The 19,488-nt window shown below is 43.3% G+C and overlaps 1 protein-coding gene and 1 pseudogene across 1 annotated transcript; one reads left to right on the top strand and one right to left on the bottom strand.

The window, feature by feature from the left end:
- Positions 1 to 4,766: 4,766 nt before the first annotated feature.
- On the bottom strand, positions 4,767 to 7,729 carry LOC116470581 (alpha/beta hydrolase domain-containing protein 17A-like; annotated as a pseudogene).
- A 4,167-nt stretch (positions 7,730 to 11,896) lies between these two features.
- On the top strand, positions 11,897 to 13,498 carry LOC116471213 (UPF0462 protein C4orf33). The gene has a single exon (XM_032157258.2). It carries the CDS (start codon positions 12,133 to 12,135, stop codon positions 12,736 to 12,738), a length of 606 nt encoding a protein of 201 aa, XP_032013149.1. The 5' UTR covers positions 11,897 to 12,132; the 3' UTR covers positions 12,739 to 13,498.
- Positions 13,499 to 19,488: the final 5,990 nt, after the last annotated feature.

Here is a 19,488-nt window from a genome sequence, read left to right as displayed (position 1 = left end):
TATTCCTAAGTGTTAACATTAACTTTTTCAGATGTTTGAGTCAGACTCAATTGCCCTTTAATATTATAGATTGAAAACAACATTTGGTTGATCTTAGTATATCTGGTTGAGGAAATACGAGAGCCTTTTAAATTTAGATTTGCTCACCTAGTAAACTTACTTTGAAACTTCTTGGTCATATTATATTTGCTTATGGCAAAGTTATCAGCAAAAAAGTCACAGTTATGCAGCAATTTATCTTTAAACACTAAATGACATCTATCATTTTTCAAAGAAAATAATGTCAGCAGTTAAAATCCTAACTGCTTGAGCACTGTTAGTTGACAATTATGCCCCATTGCTTAGAAATTAATTGACCTACTTTCAATAAGAAACATAAAAAGTAATAAATATCACAGCAATTTTCTGGATTTATTTTATTGCAAAACCAATAAATGTTACAGTGTTGTTAAAAGTAACAGATTTAAAAAACATTTTATTTTCTTAAACCTAACAATTCAAATAACATAAAATAATATTACTTTTCTATTAAGCATTCATTTTTATAGAGACCAAAACTTCTTTACAAAATGTCTTCATGTATAATATAAATTTGATTTTTAGATGTGAGAAAAGCAATAATCATAATCATTGCCTAAATCTACAAAATAAGTAGATATTCTATAATATGTATTTCAGTAATCACAATGTAGTGGATTCAGGCAGAGATGAGAGACACTCTGATTTTAGTAGAAAAACACTGTGCTAAATTACCTCTTTGCCTGTTTTCACTCTGTTCCTAGGATACCAATATAATAAATAGTACCTTTAGAACTGTGATACACTGAGAAAATGTTCTAATTTAAATCTCAATAGATGATTACCCAGGTAGTGTTTACACACACACACACACACACACACACACACACTGACAGGAGTTTTTAAAGATATTAGTATCTCAGAATTTTTGAATTCTGAAAACTGTCCAAGCTTTTATCATTAAATCACTTGTTATGAAATACATTTTAGAAACACCCTTTCCTATTTTTAATAGCCTATAATAGTCATACAGAATGAATTAATCATAATTGATTGGTCAATTGCTAATTGTGAGTTCTTTGACCATAGCATGTCAGCTGATTCTATGAACTTCTACAGACTCTTTCCCTTGGTCGGGGAATTGCCACAACACTCTGACTCCTTTCCCCACAACTCCATTACATGACATTGTCACCTCCCCAGGCTTGTGATACTAATATTCCAGAGAGATTCCACAGTTCTTGATTTTGAATAGCAATGCAGTAGCGACTAAAACAGATTTAGTTTTGGTTCAGAAGAAAGTGCTGGATACGCCCTCAATAACTTTCCATGGTCATCTAATTCAGCAATTAGTTTGAGTAAATTCAATGGATGGCTGCTTTCTGGAATGGGTAGTGTAATGCACTGACTTCCCTATTAGACATTTCATTTAAAAAAATAAATTGTCTGCCTAAAATAACCATTTCCATCAGTGTACATTCAACTGGAAAGTTTGAGGACTTTTTTTTGAAAGTAGTGGGATTGGGGTTGGCCATTGGTAATTTCTTTTTGATTAAAGCGTATGTAATTGTTTTGTGTTGGATAAAAATTTATTTATGCCAATGCTGTTGATCTTATATGTTATCATTTCCCATGAAGACTTGAGCTGTTTATCTGCTGGGTTTTCTGGTCATAAGGTGTTGAAAGGACATTAAAATGTAGAACTTTTATATTTTTTATTTAGGTGACTAGGACAAATTCTGGTAATTTATAGGCTAAAACTTAAATGTATTTCTGCTTAAAATATTTTGAAATATGCTTTATTTCACAAATGAGGTTCCAAACTATAACCAGCTCTCACTAAATTCTTATTTATTTATTTATTTACTTATTTATTTATTTTTGAGACTCCTCGCTCTGTCGCCCAGGCTGGAGTGCAGTGGCGCGATCTCGGCTCACTGCAAGCTCCGCCTCCCGGGTTCACGCTATTCTCCTGCCTCAGCCTCCCGAGTAGCTGGGACTACAGGCGCCGGCCAGCACGCCCAGCTGATTTTTTGTATTTTTAGTAGAGATGGGGTTTCACCATGTTAACCAGGATGGTCTCGATCTCCTGACCTCCTGATCTGCCCGCCTCGGCCTCCCAAAATGCTGGGATTACAGGCGTGAGCCACCGCGCCCAGCCAAAAGATCATTTTTAAATTATGTATCTGGGAATATGTTATCAAATCAGGCCTGAAACTTATTAAAAAGATGGTAAAATCTAATTTAACTTCATTTAATACTCCTTTTCTCTTAGTCTCATAAAAGCAAATGAGCTTGGCTTTTAATTATGAAAATATAATTTTAATTTATAACACATATAACAAAGCAAGATAGCTGCTAAATTCACTTTATCCTGGTAACTTCCTATTGTATACATTCATTTTTAATGTAAAAAGGAATCCTTTCAAATTTTTAAAAGAATCACATTACCCAAGAAGAGGCTCAACATTTCTAGAAAATAAATACGTTCTTAAGACACTTAATAATTATTAAAATGAAGACCTAATTCTTCAGGGTTTTAAAATATTTGATGTGCACTCTTTACATATATAGTTTAAATTTAATAATTTCCCTTCTTAAAAAAATAAGTGAAACATATCACAAATGTATCAAAGCAAGTTATTGATACTTCTCATTTAAGTAACTGTATTGTCATAGCAAAATTATTTTATATCATCAAAAAGCACAAAAGCCTTATTAGAATACTAATTTCAATGTCTGTTTCACAGATTTGGTCATAATAGATTTTTTTTCATGCTTCTGCACTAATTCATTGAAGGACAATGTTTCACCAATTCTTGAAAAACTGTCATTATCTGCCCCACAGTGGTGGCTCATGCCTGTAATCCTAACACTTTGGGAGGCCAAGGCTGGCATTTTGCTTGAGCCCAGGAGTTCAAGACCAGCCTGGGCAACAGTGGTGAAAACTCATCTCTACCGAAAAAAAAAAAAGTAAAAAGTTAGCCGGGCAAGGTGGCAGGCACCTGTAGTCCTAGCAACTCAGGAGGCTGAGGTAGGAGGATCACCTGGGCCTGGGAGGTTAAGGTTGTGGTGAGCCACGATTATGCCACTGCATTCCAGCGTGGGTGACATAGTGAGATCTTGTATCAAAAATAATAATAAGAAGAAGGTAATATAGAAAATAAAAATATCATTATCTGACATTTTAAAAAGTATATTTCCCAACCTGTAAATAAACTTTGTGGATTCACAAGATATTGTAAATTTAAAACAAGATATTGTAAATTTAAAACAAATCTTTATGTATAATACCATTGTAATGTCTTTGACCAGTATCAACCTATCATGTGAGATAAAAAAATTAAATGTACATTTATTGAATAAATGAATGAAAATCATAATTACCTTGATCACTGTATTTAAAATTTAAATGAAGCAGGAAAGTAAATCTTCTTAATTATCATATACTTAACATAACTGTTTAAAATCACTCTAATGACAAGTAATATGCTTTCAATCTTGAAGTATAATTTTAAAATGCCTGTATTGTTTCATTCACTCATCCTTCCATTAGTTCAGTGAACAAATATTGATTACTTACCCACTATGTGCCAGGTATTATGATAGATTCAGGGAGTACAAAAATGATTAAACGAGGGGATCAGTTGGAGTGATGTTTTCTAGAAACAATGCCTATTTCAGTTATGAACTAGTCTGTTTTGAAGAAAGTGGTGAGGAAAAGCTGAAAATAATATTTTCACTTTATTCAACAAATCTTATTGAGGTCTCATTATGAATCAGGGGCTCTCCTAGGTTTGGGCATACAAAATTGATTAAGACCATGCTTGTTTGCAGAAAACAAACAAAAAAGCATCTCTATAATAAAAAGGAAAAACAGGAATCCCCTTTGTAGGTTTCATAGTTGATAGCGATATTTCTGATGTCGTCTTAGAGAATTAGTCACAATTATAGGAACTCAGAAGGCATTCCATTGAGATGAAATAGAGACTGAACTAGCAGAGATTACTTAGTGAAATATTGTGATACCGTTTACTTCAATTAGAATATAGTTATAATTCATTTTAGAAGATATTATGGCTTAAACATAGTAGATGTGATGACTGAATAACAGGATTGTTGAACGATGGCACCTTGGTAGCCATTACCCATTGCCACAATGATTCTGCATTAAAAAATCTATGCAAAACTGCCGGGCATGGTGGCTCACGCCCGTAATCCCAGCACTTTGGGAGGTCCAGGCGGGCGGATCACGAGGTTGGGAGATTGAGACCATCCTGGCTAACACGGTGAAACCCCGTAACTACTAAAAATACAAAAAATTAGCTGGGCATGGTGGCACGCGCCTGTCCCAGCTACTCAGGAGGCTGAGGCAGGAGAATCGCTTGAACCTGGGAGGCGGAGGTTGCAGTAAGCTGAGATCGCGCCACTACACTCCGACCTGGGCGACAGAGTGAGACTCCGTCTCAAAAAAAAAAAAAAAAAAACCTTTGGAGTATATTAATAAACATTGTGTTTTTTTTTTAAATTTAAATCTTTAATTTCCGTTTTCACGATTTTTCTTCTTGCTTCCAAAAGGAAAGGAGTGCATAGCTCTGTTGCCTGTACATTATCCACGGCCCCTGGGTCGGGGCGGGGTCCCCCGGGCCGCCCGGGGGTCCACATTCAGTCCCTGGGGGGCCGGCGCGGGGTGAGGTCCGGAGGCCTCTTTATTGCTGAGGTCCGTCCGGTTCGGGCCCTGGTGGCCGCTAGGCGCTCTGGCTGGGCAGCTCCTGGGAGATGAAGCGGCGCGGGCGCTCCAGGTACTGGCTGTAGAGCTGGATGTCTTTGTGCCCTGCGCCCTCCACCCACAGCGGCTCCACGCCTTGGGGCAGCGCTCCTAGAGCGCCAGCCAGTGCGAGAAGTCGATCACCTCGTCTTTCGTGCCGTGGATGATGAGCACGGGCGACGTGATCTTGGACACCTCGATTCTGCGGGAGGGGCGTGGGCAGGTGAGACCTCGCCCGGCCGGGGCCCCGCCCCGCCCTGCCCCCGTCCCCGTCCCCGTCCCCGTCCCCACCCCCGACCCCGTCCCCGCCCCAGCCTGCTCACTTGGGGAAGGCATCGAAGCAGTAGGTCTTCTTGGTGTCCGGAAGGCGACGCTCAGACCCAAGGTGAGCAGGTAGTGCACTACCACCGCGGCGGACTCGTAGCGCGAGGCCAGGTCCACGGTGGGCACCGTGCCGATGCTCTGCCCATACAGGATGATGCTGTCCGGGCTGATGCCTTACCTGGCGGCACCGGAGCGGGGTCGATCTAGGCCTCCAACGCGCGCGCACACCTCCCGCCAGGGGGCGTCCCCGGGTCTAGCTCCGGATGCGACTCTCCAGTCTCCCTGCTCAGCCAAGTCAGTGGGTCAGGCCCAGGCTCCACACCAGTCCCAAGGGCCACCCCTAATCCCCCAACACCGCAGCGGTGGGCGGAGCTGGCGGCCTGGTCCCGTTCCCAGGCACTACGATTCACTGGCGTTTCCTAGCCAGGATCTGCTAGCAGATCCTGGCTAGGGTGTCCCCCTCCCATCGGGCTAGGGTAGGGGAAGCCCTGGCGCCTCCCCTCCTCCTGGTCACCCCTAGGCACACACTGGGAACTGTGTGCCCCACACATCCTGAATGCTTCACGCCTTCCTGCCCAGGTTAGAAAGCCGTTCCTGGTGCACTGGCCGGGACAGGGTACACTCTTCCTCCCTGCAGCCCTTGCCTACCCCCTTGGCCATGAAGAATGCAGGCAGCTGTGTCCCCAGATGTCTCCACCCAATTTTGGACTCTCAGAATCCCATGCCCAGTGAGGTGCCAGCCCAACCCAGGTCAACATAGAGGGTGGCGGCTGCGGGGGCAGCAACTCCTCCCACCAGCGCCTTCCCTTGGGAGTGGACAAGTCCTCAGCCACCTCAGCACCACCAGCTCCCACCCAGGGCCACCCCTACCCACAGGTCACTGGTGTGCGGCCCCTGGCCCAGCTGATCTAGCACCAGTCCCAAGACTTCCTCATGCCCAGTCCCAACCACACAGGACCCATCTGCCAACCTGCCGATGCCGGGACCCCAGAACTCTCCTCCCACATGCTCCAGGCTCTGATCCCAGGCAGATGCCCTCTTGCGAGGCAGGAGCATGGGCAGGTGTGCGTCCCATCTGCCTGGCATTCAGACTCCACCAGCTGGGCTGTCCCCCTCCCTGGCCTGGAATCCCAGCCTCCTGGCAGCACTCCACAGCTCACTACTCACCCATGCCCCAAAGGATGCTGCCTGGCTTGTGCCTGTGGCCCTAGCTCTGCCTCAGCCTCCCTGGCCTGCTCTCTGGCAGCCATGGACAGTAGTGTGCTGAGCCAGCCCAGCCCTGTCATCTGCTCCAGACAGGAGCCCCCAGCTGCCACCTGGATGTCACCACTCAGACAATCAAACAAGACACATCCCCAGTGGAGGCCCTGGGCCCGCTCTGGACTCCCCCTCACGGCTCTGGGCCAAGGTTCATGCAGGACAAAGTGGCAGCAGGACAGATGGCCTAGCAGACAGAGCTCAGAGCTGGCCATGGCGGGTGTGACTGTGCCAGTGCCTGGGCAGCAGAGACAGGAGGGGCCGAGGAAACCGCATGAAGTGGTGCTTGGTGTCGACGCCCCACACTGCCAGGAGAGCCCCAGAGCCGGGGTGGTGCCAGGGGACCCAGCTCCCAGGCCCACAGCAGGGACTGCCTGGGATATCGCCAAGGCAACGAAGACCCCACCTCCCCAGGGCCTCTGACTTCTCAGAGCTGCGCCTAGCCCCTGCAGGAGCGGGTCAGACCAGCGTGGGGCAGGGCCAGGAGGAGGCAGCCCCAGAGAGTGGCGAGCAAGAAAGGCCTCCAGAGGCCCACGCCGGTCTGCTAGCCCAGAGCAGGACTGGCCCGGGCGGTGCTCAAACACCGGTGAAGGGCCCAGGCAAGTGCAGGGCTGGGGACCTGGATGATTAGGAGGGCTCCATCTGGAATCGAGTCTGGCCCAGACCTTGGGTGTGTGCTGCTGGTCTGCACCTGACCCTGCAGGCCCTGCCCCGGGATGGCCAAGTCTACAGCCACAAGGCCTCATGGGCCAGGCCTCGGGACCTCGATGCAGCAGCCTCGCCTCACCTGGCCCCAAGTGCTGCCTCGGCCCATGGGCTCCCAGCCACACGTGCACAGACCCCCAGACACCATCCATCCCCTGCCGCCAGGTGGCGCCCACGCCCCTGTGACAAGCTTAGCCCCCTTCCTGTCCTCAGGCCAGGGGATCCCAGGGAGCCTGGTTCCACAGGCCAGGGTGTGGGGGGGAACCACGTGGCCACACCTCAGCCATGTGGAGGCGGCACCCGCACGCCCGAGCTCACCTGTCCGGCTTTCTGGCCGCATGCGTCCACTGTGGCTCCCCTCCTGCAAGGCCGCCCACCTTCCTTTCAGGGACGCCCGGCCCTCCCCCCGGCCCCCGGCCTGGTCCCCTCTCGGGTGTGCCCAGGCTGAGCTGCCCCCGGGGGCCGCCCTCACCTGGTGCGCAGGGCCTGCCAGGCGGCTTTGATGTCGGCGTAGAGGTTCGTCTTGGAGGGCCTGCCCGAGCTAGCGCCGTAGCCAGAGTAGTCGTAGGAGAAGATGTTGCAGTGGAGGCGGGAACCCAGGCCAATGTAGAAGCTGCTCATCTGGCCCAGGTCCACGGCGTTGCCTTCCTTGTTCATGCACGTCTGGTCAGACGCAGTTCAGCTGATCTAGGCTGGGCTTGGCTAGCATTGGCTTGAAGCTGCAGCTGGTGTCCAGATCTGTTCCATGTATTTGTTATCCTCCTCAGCCCTCCCGGGTACTTGAAGCATGTTGTTGTGGCAAAAGTCAGGAGTGCAACCTGCCTGTGCAAAAACATGCCAGGCTTCTGTTGCCTTAAATCCTCTAAGATACCCCTTTAGCTTAAGCAAAGTTACACAGCAAGGATCAAAGTCAAGGAGTGGGGAATTATATCTGTCCCTTAGAGATGGAGATAGGAGAGAGTGTGAACAAATGCAGGAAAATGATCTCATCTACCAGAGTGTCCTTAAAGATTTTAACATAATAAATTCAGTATTGTTTTTGTTTGTTTGAATGAAGCTTTGCATGGACACAGTACAGTACTAAAGTACTATTTGAACTCTTTCTCCACATTCATAAAATTGCCACGTAGTTTCTGCCATGATTATATTTTTATGATCCATTTTTGTGTACAGATCTGAAAAGTTCATACTAGAATTTATTAGCTGAGGAAAGGAACGTCCACTGACATCATCATATACAAATATTTCTCAACATTTTAATGCTTGTGGTATTGTTAATGTTTCTGTGGAAAAATACTTAAAATCAGAAGTGATTTCTAAGTCAGTTATTGACTTATTCTAATGAATTATAAAAATCAGACTAAATTACTAATAGAGAAATTAAATTTGAATTACAAGTCTGAGCTACAAATGAGATGGATTTTTGTGCTCATCATTTGTGCTTTAGTTATGTTGGTTGAGATTGGGTTATTAAAACATAATTATAACATTATCAGCAGAAAAGCCTGTTATGCTATAATTAAATAATCTAAACAATCATTTTTGTGGTCTTAATATCCTGGATTTCTCAATTCATTGTAGTAGATAAGATTTCTCTTTAAATACTACTTATTATCAGTAGCTTGCTTTTCTGTGAATGCTAGAAAATTTAGAATTCTGCATTAACATTTAATAAAATATATGCTATCCTAATATTGATGCATTATATTTATCTATACAACATGCAGCAAGAGAGAAATATTGGATGAATTAGAATATTTGCAGCCTATGGCAATTATCTGTAGCAACCTTTTTTGTGTGTCTTCAGAAAAATATAGATGATTTTGGAAATGGATTAGCTCTAGTTTCAATCTAGGAAGAACTACTTATGAAAGTTTTGTGTACAGGATACCGATGTTTTCAAATACAATGCATTATTATTTTAGTTTAGTTTCTTTTACCACATACTTAGAAACTGTTCAAGTGAACGGGCTATTAAAACTAATGGTATAGATCAATGGTATTGATAGGCATTGTAAACATCCCACTTTTCCCAAGCCATGAATTTTAACACTGGATTAAGGAGATGAAAATGGAGCCATTGGGAATGTGGATTCTTTGCTAATAATTATTTTTCTTCCTTTAAAAAGATTCTTCAAAAGGCAAGAATATGGAAGTATTTCAGGAGATATTCTTGAGGTATCTAAAATACATATTCTTCCTATCAAAATCAGTAGATAGATTGATGTAAGTAAGATAAAGTCAGGGCAACTGATTTTGCATGTGAGTGTACACACAGACACATATCCATGTATTCTCCATCTGTTCTCAGTTACTGAATTATTAGACTCAACTGAGTGATCACTTGACTGTGTTTAACCTGATAAACAGACTCTTAACAAGAAGAACAATATTTTAAAAACTGGATTGTTCCTACTACTTCTCAGCATGCATCAGCCACTCTCTTTCCCCATCCTATCTCCTGCCAAATTGGTCTCTAAATATCTGTTCCACTTGGAGACACTATTGGATGTTGTTGTAAATGACTTTAATGAATATTCACTCTACCTGCTTTCATATTAATTCAGTTTTCATAGGATGGTCTCTATGGGATCAAGCAAAAGGACTTAGTGGAATATCTCTATATGACTCCATAAAGTAAAGAGTGTGGTGAGTTTAACAGAGTGCCCCTTCCTTTACTAAATGTGAATGATGTTTCAGTATAGGAGGCCAGAGTGAAAAGTTCTAATGTATGTTTATTTGGGCAGCCAACAATTGGTCACATTGCACATTTCATGTTACAAAGGAGCCTCATGGTAGTATAAATGAGGGTCAGGAAAAGACATTTAACTGTGCTCAGGGCTTTAAAATGGAGCCAGAGCAAGAATTCTAGAAGTTGACAATATCAGGAAGGAAACCTCTGTAAGCAGGCATGCAGGAGACTCCAGAAATCTCTTCTTTGCCCCTACAACTCTGGACTTTCAGAAATACACACCCCATTCTCCTGTATTAATACACAATTCATGTTCACAACATCAAAAATCAATTTTAAAATAGTAAACCTAAGGTAGACGGAAAGACATTATAGCCTCAGCATGCCTGAGATATGAGGAGCAAATCAGAAAGCTCTGAGTGTGAAGAGAAAGGAACATCGTGCTAACGAATCATTTAACATTTTTACTCCAGAGAAATGGCAATATTTCACAGATTGTTTCCCATCACCAATCTCACAAGTATAAGTATTTTTTGAAAATTTTCCTCTCAATTCTTTTCCTTGACAGTGAAGTCCAGAATAGGTTGGTTTAGATCTAGCTCTTTTCAGCCTCAATACTCCATAATCACCTTGGCTTTTTTGATTATGACTGGATGGCATGTACTATTATTTTAGTATTAAAGATTTAGTAAATAATCTTAAATGTTATCCTTAAATAACTATGGGCTTTGTTCATTTACTGTACATATTTCTAAAACATTCATAAGAACTTGAGGATCTTAATTCAAATGGTCCCTAAAGTAGAACATGCACTCACAGATTATGCGTATGTCTTTTAAGAAACAGAAACGTGCCATTTGTTTTTAAATTGAGTAGACTTTGTGTCTTTTAGAATTTGGGCAGAGTTTTCTTGCTATATTGTAGAGAACCTATCAACCATATCTTAATTTTCTTCTTTTTGAGGTTTTCAAAATTAACATTGGCATTGGTCCACTAATTCCTTTTCTATTTTTGGATGAGTGTGCATAGATTACCTCCATCTTAATTTTCAACATAAATGTTTAGCAGAATCTTTCATGTTTCATTGCCATATAAGCAGATGTGATTTTTATTTTTTTTCCTTTTCATTGAACAGTTACTTCATTTGAAATTTTTCACTTGATTTAATTTAACTTTTTTTTTTTTTTTGGTGATTGATACATCTGTTGCTACCTGTGTCTGGTTGGCACTTTTATGTGTTGCCTCAAAGCTGTAACCACAATAGTGGCACATTTTCCTGCTGTTCCTTTATTCTTTGTTTCATGTGTATCTATCATGCACACTGGTCTCAGAAGAAAGGAGATTTCCAGAAGCCCCAAGCTCTACCCTCATTCCCACTGTCTAAGAGCATCACCTCACATAAAATGCACTATTTCTTTTTTTTTCTGGAGAGGACTATGAAGAAACAGACAGGAAAATATTTTAAAAAATAAAAACCACCCATAAAAATAAATTTCTAACTTTCTTTCTTTTCCTGTGGGGGAATGTGACAGTAAAAGCAAATGAATAAAAAGACTAACTTCCCAGCTAATCGTAGTTTAGCTACCTTGAAGTTAAACAAATCCACAAGATGACAACTCACCCAGTTTGCAAAAGCCAAACATGACAAGAATGTTACAATAAATATATTAAGCATAATAACTGTGTCGAAAGCAGTTGAGGGAGGTTGTCAGGGTTGGTTTATTGGTTAGTTTGCACAGACGTTCAATGACTCAATTGCACATTGCTGTTTTGTATCCTCTCCTTTTTCTGTCTTTCTGTTTGAAAAGCATCTTTTGAGGTTTTCCTGTCTCTGCAGCAAATCTGTGACAATGTGAAGGCTTGTCCTGAAGAAGCCCTACGAACATGCCCTTGGTCCTCTTGTCACAGCGTGAACCCCATAATCAGGGTTCGGCCCTGAGAGGCCACATGAGTTCTTGCCTTCACACAGGAAGAAATTCAAGAGTGAGCTGACAAAGTGAAGTGAAAGTAGGTTTATTAAGAAAGTAAAGAAATAAAAGGAGAACCTGGAAAACAGCGGGCTGAAACACCGGCTTGGCGCGGCGGCCAAACTGGTGGGACAGTGTCTCCAGGCGATGAGGCCCAACCTTTTTAAAACAAACAAACAAAAACCAAAATGCAAACGTGAGTAGAGAATGAAATACACAGTTTAAATGCCCTCACTATCTTTGGGTTACTAATATACTAAGCCTTTGTGGACTAAGTAAAGGATGCAGGTTCCTGCGGCTAGGGGTAGAAGCCAGACTGGCGTCTTCAGAATCTCCCACCAAGGCTGTACCTCTGGAGGAGTTCTGGGTTTGGATTTGGTCATCTCAAGAAGAGTCTTCAGATGGATTTTAAAATTGAACACACTTGGGATGGTTTTCCAGTGAAGCACGAGCCAGTATTTATCAGGCTGAATCCAGGTGACAGAGGAGTGATGATGGACATTAGTGCTCCATTTTTCAACGATCCTCCAGCCCCACTTGGAGAACCAGGAAAACCTTTCAATGAACTGTGGGATTGTGAAGTTGTGGAAGCATTTTTCTTGAATGATATAACTGAGCAGTATTTAGAAGTTGAACTTTGTCCCCACGGACAGCATTTAGTGCTTTTACTTTCTGGAAGAAGAAATGTGTGGAAACAAGAACTTCCTTTATCATTCAGAGTGTCCAGAGGAGAGACAAAATGGGAAGGCAAAGCTTATCTCCCTTGGAGTTATTTTCCACCAAATGTGACAAAATTCAATTCATTTGCAATTCATGGATCAGAAGATCAACGAAGTTATGAAGCTCTTTACCCTGTACCTCAGCATGAACTGCAACAAGGACAAAAACCTGATTTCCATCGCCTAGAATACTTCAAGCCTTTCAATTTTAACACACTGCTTGGAAAAGAATGGAAACAACCGGAATCAGACCTGTGGCTAATAGAGAAATGTGATATACAGGAGTAATAGATAACCATACCAATCATTTTTTCTCTATACCTTTTAAGATAAACAAAAAATAAATATCAATTTTTTTAAGATGTCATGCATACATTTCAACAACAAACATTTTCATAGAAGTCACTGAAAATATAGTATCTGTGGCAAATTGTATATGATTAACAAGAAAATATATGATTCTTTGTAGATTATTTCATCTGTAAAGTCACAGTGTTTCTCAGAGTCACTTAGTCCAGGATGTTACATTCCCAGCACACAGTACAGTTATTCTTGAGAAGTACAAGTGAGAAAGAGGGGACAGTTGAGTTTGTCCAAGGACACCTAGAGCACTGTCCTGCACTATCTTATGATTCAGCCATTTCATTCCTAGATATATACCTCAGAAAAATGACTGCTCATAGCAGCTTTATTCATAATAGCACAAAATTGTAAACAGTCAAATTTCCATCCATAGGAAAATGGATAGACAAACTGCAATATAGTCAGTGGAATACTCTTCATTTAAAAAAGGACTGCTGATATATGCAACAACCTGTATGAATCTCAAAAACATTAAGTTGAGCAAAACAAGCCAGACATAACATACTATCTAATTACTTTTATATTAAAGCCACTTCCAGGCAAAACTAGCATTTGATGATAGATACCAGAACAGTGGCTGCTTAGAGTGAGGGCGGGGAATTCAAATTGAATGGAAAAGGGGCCTGAGGAAATTTTCTGGGGTGATTGAAATGTTTTGTATTTTGATCTGGATGATGGTTATGTAGCTGCATACATTTGTCAACATTCCTCATGTTTAGATTTGTGATTTTAGTATATGTAAATTAATTCCTTAATAAAATACTATTATAAAATAAGCTGTAAAAAAAAAAAAAAAAGAAAGAAATAAAAGAGTGGCTACTGCATAGTTAGAGCAGCTCCAAGGGCTGCTGGTTGGCTATTTTCATGATTATTTCTTGATCATGTATTAAAGAAGGGGTGGGTTATTCATGAATTTTCTGGGAAAGGAGTGGGCAATTCCTGGGACTGAGCCCTGCAGCTCCTGGCATCCCAGTGCAAAGAGTCCACAGAGGCCCCTGCAGAAGGAAGTGCCTGGAGAGCCCCTTGGGTTCTTCCCTCTTTCGACCATATGGGGTGGCTTCCAGTCATTGCTATGGCATTTGTAAACTGTCCAGGTTTTGTAAACTGTAAACTGTTTTGGCTAGCTTCTTTACTATCTCCTGCCTTATCAACGGGGACTTTGTGACCTGTATCTTGTGAAAGCAGGCCTGCTGAACTCCTGCTTCACTGTGACTTCTAGTACATCAGGGTGTGGCCCAAAGCCCCAGGCCAGGGTTTTCATGAGGCTAGAGGTGGACGACCCCAAGTAGGTCTGAGCTGAGTCCTGCTCCACTCCACACCTCCCCACAATCTGCAAGCCACATGATAGTGCCTAGTATCCTGGTCTGTTTGGAAAAATAATAAGTAAATAGAAGTAAAAACAAAAACAAAAACAGCAAATGAAAGTGAGAACCCCAAGCTGAATCATGCCCTGCTTCTCCCAACAAAGGGCTCTCCTTCTGTTTCTCCCTGCTCCGATTGTTCAAATTGACATGGTGATGCCCGCTTGAGAAGATGAAATGCAGACAGAATGGGGGAGGCCCCAAAGGGCTCTCCAGGCACTTCCTTCTGCAGGGGCCTCTGTGGGCTCTTTGCACTGGGATGCCAGGAGCTGCAGGGCTCTCTGTCTCCAGGACCTTGATGCAGCAAATGCTGCTGACACCTTCATTCCACCTCAGCCCTGGGGCTGACATTTCTTACCAGGTGACTTTCTGAAGCCCTTTTCTCACCTGTCAGAGGGAACAGAGCATCCTCCTTGGCTTGCCTTTACCCCACTAGGCCTATCCAGGACCGTTTCGGTGGCCAGGGAGCCCAGCCCTAGTGGCTGAGCAGAGGGGTGCTCAGTGCAGGTGGGCAGGTGGTGGCCCTGAGAATGCCAGTGCTGCACAGAAACCACATTCCTGGTTTGCTGAGGACAGGGTAGGTCAAGGAGGGAGATATCGACCAGGCATCAAGGTTGTTTTAGACTCTTTAAGGACCTCTACCCCCCATATTTAATGTTTTGCCCTTAGACTTGAAACTCAACCAACAGACACAGAAGAATGGCGCTTTCATGCCACTGCCATGAGGATCATTTAGCTTGAAGAGACCCAGAAAGCTTTTAATGCACTTATTTAATTTGCACTGGATTTTCCCCCAACCATTTTCTTTTGTGGTTACTGTAAGAAATATACTGTAAGAATATCCCCATTCCTGAGATATAAGAAAAGTTAGATAATCAAATGGAATAAAAATTTTCCAATAAGCCCACTTTTAGCATGTTGAAATATGGCATTATAGAGCATTTATTTCATATAAATTATCAGCTTTTAAAGTATACACTAAATTATAGATACAGTAATGTGGATTTTCTTTTCTTTGCCTCTTAGTGGGTAGAGATAAAAAAATGAAAGACTAAAATGGTCAGATAGAGATGGGGACTTTGCCCTTGTTAATAGGAAAAAGCAAACTCTGTAAGATATTGTAAACAGGCTTATTTTGAGCCAATATGAGTGATCATGGCTCAGGGTATAGTCTCAAGAGGTTCTGAGAAACCCTGTTCATGGAGCACACTTATTGTTATGTAGATGAAACCTCTTAGGTGGCAGCCCTTGGAGAGAATAGATGGTGAATGTCTCTTTCAGACTTTAGAGGTGTGAGAGTCTCAGCAAATCTCTCTGAGATCTGGGAAATACCTAGAAAGGGAGGCCTGGTTGCAGGAATGGAGATTCTCTACAGATGCAAATTTCTTCCACAAAAAACAGCTTTGCAGGGCCATTTCAAAATATATAAGATAAATCTATTTTAGGGTAAAGTATTTTTATTTCCTCTAGGGTCTGCTATCTGTCACATGATGTCATACCAGAATCAGGTTGGAAGTTGGTATCTCATTGCCACAAAGCTTCTGTTTAGTCAGTCTCAGGATCTCTCTTTTAATGTTAATACTGGTCAGTTCTGCCTATATTCCAAAAGGGCACAAAAAGGCATGTCCAACCCCCTTTCCCATTATGGCTGGGAATTCAGTTTTTCAGGTTTTCCTTGGCATAAAGGGAGTCCATTCAGTCAACTGGGGGGCTTAAGATTTTATTTTTCTTTTACACTCCATATAAGGGCCCCCCCTCAGTTTGCACAATGAGGCCAAGGGGGTTGTGCCTTGATGGGGAGGCATGATAAACTTGGGCCATGGGGAAGAACCTGCAAGAATAGCTGGGTGAGCACCGGCCTCAGGCCCTTTCCATGCAGCCACAGGAGTGGCCAAAGAACTGGAGGAAGAAGGCCTTTGGTGAACAACGTTGTTGCAGGAGCCTGGGCAGGACTGAAGCAGCCAGGCGGAGGCTTCAGAGACATGACTGCATGCAACACTGGAACAGCTCTGGTAATGAGTGAGAGACTGAAGCAATTATTGGAGGCAAATATCGGAGCCCCTGAGCCTCGCCCCTTATCTTTTATCAGACTGCCTAGCTCACTGTTTCCATGGGGCAAAGGAAGTGATCAGGCTCATTTACCAGTGGAGGCACAGAGGAGGCACAAGACTCTGGCACAACTTCTTGAGGTGTCAAGGGGGGGACAAGCCAGGAAGCTGGATTTCTAGGAATCACCTTATCCAGGAGAGTGCAGGGCTTGGATTCCTGCAGCCCCTCCTGCTAGCTGGGTGAAGTTCCTTCCCTTTTCACAGGAGCCTATTCAAAACCATCATCCCCCCCACACAACAAAGGCGAGGGCAGTTGGGGTCCTCTGGAATACAACTCCACCTCTCTCTTCTGAGTGCTACCCTGATCCCGCACTGAGCTGCTATGCACTGAGAGCTTGAATGATAAATAAACCACTGTCAACTTTGCAGAGCTCTCCATGTGGTGACAGACAACATGTTGACCAACAGCAATAATATGGTGGAGTCAGAACTTATGGGGGGCTCATGAGCTCTGACAGAGGCTTCTGCTGAATGTCACCATATTCTGCACTGTCTTCACTGTCAGGAGCCAAGGCATCCAAAGCACAAGTGGTAAATCCAGGAGGGAAGCCACAGACATTCAGGGCCTGGGCTTCTCTCTTTCTGTGCCCAGAAGGACCAGTACTTCTGGAGACATTCAGTGCAGGATGAGGCAGATAGACCAACAAGCAGTCAGAGCTTTCCATGTGGTTCACATGACCCACCTGGAAGACAATGTCACATCTGCTGGGATTTTCCTGTTTCAATTGTCCTCACACACTTTACTTGCCTTGCACTTGCTGTCATCCCAGCTGCAAGGTGACTTTGGACACACTGCTCAGATCCTCTGCACCCACCACCCGCATGTGATAGTGAGACATTAATACCTGCTTCTTAGTACTGTTGTGGGGACTAAACAAGACAATGCTTTCAGAGAGCTTATTGTAGCCCCTATCACTGCGTATCTCCCCATAAATAGTGTTTTCATCATTGCACTGTTGCTGTGATCATTATCCTCACCAACATCATCACCATCAACGTATCATCCTCACCAACATCATCAGCATAACCAACATCATCATCCACACCAATATCATCACTATCACCAATATGTCACCCTCAGCAACATAATCATCATTACCAACATCATCATCCTCCCCAATACCATCACCATCCCCAGCATCATCACAATTACCAACATATCATCCTCACCAACATCACCATCATCACCATCACCAACATCATCACCATCCCCAGCATCATCACCATCACCAACATCATCACCATCACGAACATATCACCACTACCAGCATCATCATTCTCACCACCAACATCATCACCATCACCAACATATCATCCTCAGCAATATCATCATCCTCACCATCACCATTACCAAAATTATCACCATCACCAACATTATCATTATTATAATCATCATAATCATTATTGAGTTTAACAATTTTCCTATAAGGCAGACCAGGTAGCATTATCCTTATTTTTAAGGCAAAAATGGAACCTTATCAGACTTATTAAAAATATTTGATTAATCCAATGTAACTTGCCACACAGTTGTCCTTTCTGACAAATGGAAGATATTTCCATGAGTGGGATTGCAACAGAAGGGTTTTCAGCAGGCCAACGAACCTAGCTGGGCGCCTGCCTATGGATCTTGTTTCTCAATATGATACACCATCAGGTAAAGACTCAGGGAAAATACCCAAGAAGAAGTCAGAATCCTGTGTTCTGTGTCCATCAGGCCAGACTCTATAATCTTGATCATTCAGCTAGCATTGTTTACATTCTATAACCATTTATATCTACTCCTAGATTAGATATTTAAAATCTCTGTTCAGGACACCCACCTTGTGTGCAGAGACCTGTCAATATAAACAATTTCATTAAATGACATATTGCACAATTTTTGTGCCCATGTGAGTTAGAGGGAATTATCAAGAAGAATTAGAATAAGGTAGAGAAGAGATGCTTGCATATTTGCTTCATGTCTTATCGTGCACGTGAAGATTCTAGTAGAGCATGGCACCGTCTCTTCCTTTCAATTATCTTCTTTCTTGTCAGATATGTCATTCCTGGGTGATTTCATATCTCCCAATGGGAGAAGAGGGCAGCAATACTGTTATTACTCACAGTGCTATGGCTCTTCAGAACTTATTTGTATGGAAACGAAACAGGTCACCTTGCCTCTGCAGTCTCCTAATGCCACTTATCTGGTGCTGAATCTGTCTCACTCATGATGCTGTGTCACCCGCCCTGCTGCCATGAACACTGGATGCCAGTAACTTTCCCAAAAGTTATTGTGGTGTTTCATTCACAGTGACCATAGATTCAAGTGTATCCAGAGTACGCAGGATGCAAACGATAATTTAATTTCTGGCCATATTAACCCAACCCTCAGAATTTTACATCACACGTGGAGAACCAGCCATTTTTCTTTTGATTTCTTTAGGCCATAATCATGATGTTGCCAGACGTGATCTCTTCCAATTTTGGCTGTACTCCTGCCTGCCACTCAGCACCAGCAGGGAGGAGAGGAAGGGGCCCATGGAGGAGTGAGAGCTGTGGACCTACTCACACAGGGGATGCATGTTTCTTGTTCAGGCAGGGCTTGGGTGGATCCTGGGTGAGAATAAATTCACCATAGTAATGAGAAGCAAGGGAGGACATTGATCAAAATGACTTATAAGTATGATGGGGTCAAAACCTCCAAAGTTCTCAGAGGAGCTAACTGTGGCCACCCCCAGAAGCCTGCTTGGTGCATGGGTTGGGATCTCCATGTAGAGGGTGATGTCCCTGTATACTAGAGGGAGAGGGTGCATAGGATAAACGATGGCTGCCACCAGCACTGCCACCCTCACAGCTGTAGTCTAGAGCTGACACTGTAGTCAGAATATGGACAGGCCAGAGCCCTCATGGGTCCCCACATGGCTCAAGCCCAAGTATTAGAGGTCAGGCATCTGCAGCTGGAGCCCTAAACTAACTCATCCTGTGCCCAATGTGAGAGTCACTCAAAATGAATATGTTACCATTCTAGTAGCCCAGTCTTAATTGATTCTTTGAGATAAATTCTAATCCACCCCATGAGAAATCTATTCACTAGGCTACTCTCTTCGACCTGGGTGTCTGGGATAATCCCACTGAACAAGTCCTATAGCTCCTCCTGGAGGCATCTTGTCAACCCCATGAGGGTTGGAACTTGCCTTCATATGGAAGAAGTGGGTCCTGGTATGAGT

The sequence above is a fragment of the Hylobates moloch genome, unplaced genomic scaffold, assembly GCF_009828535.3.
Source record: "Hylobates moloch isolate HMO894 unplaced genomic scaffold, HMol_V3 SCAFFOLD_6, whole genome shotgun sequence".
NCBI classification, from domain to species: Eukaryota; Metazoa; Chordata; class Mammalia; order Primates; family Hylobatidae; genus Hylobates; species Hylobates moloch.
Note: the sequence above shows the minus strand (reverse complement) of the source record. Positions and strands in the feature narration are given on the sequence as shown.

Coding starts and splice junctions, on each gene's coding strand:
- LOC116471213 (XM_032157258.2), top strand. CDS start 12,133: ATGGATTTTAAAATTGAACACACTTGGGATGGTTTTCCAGTGAAGCAC.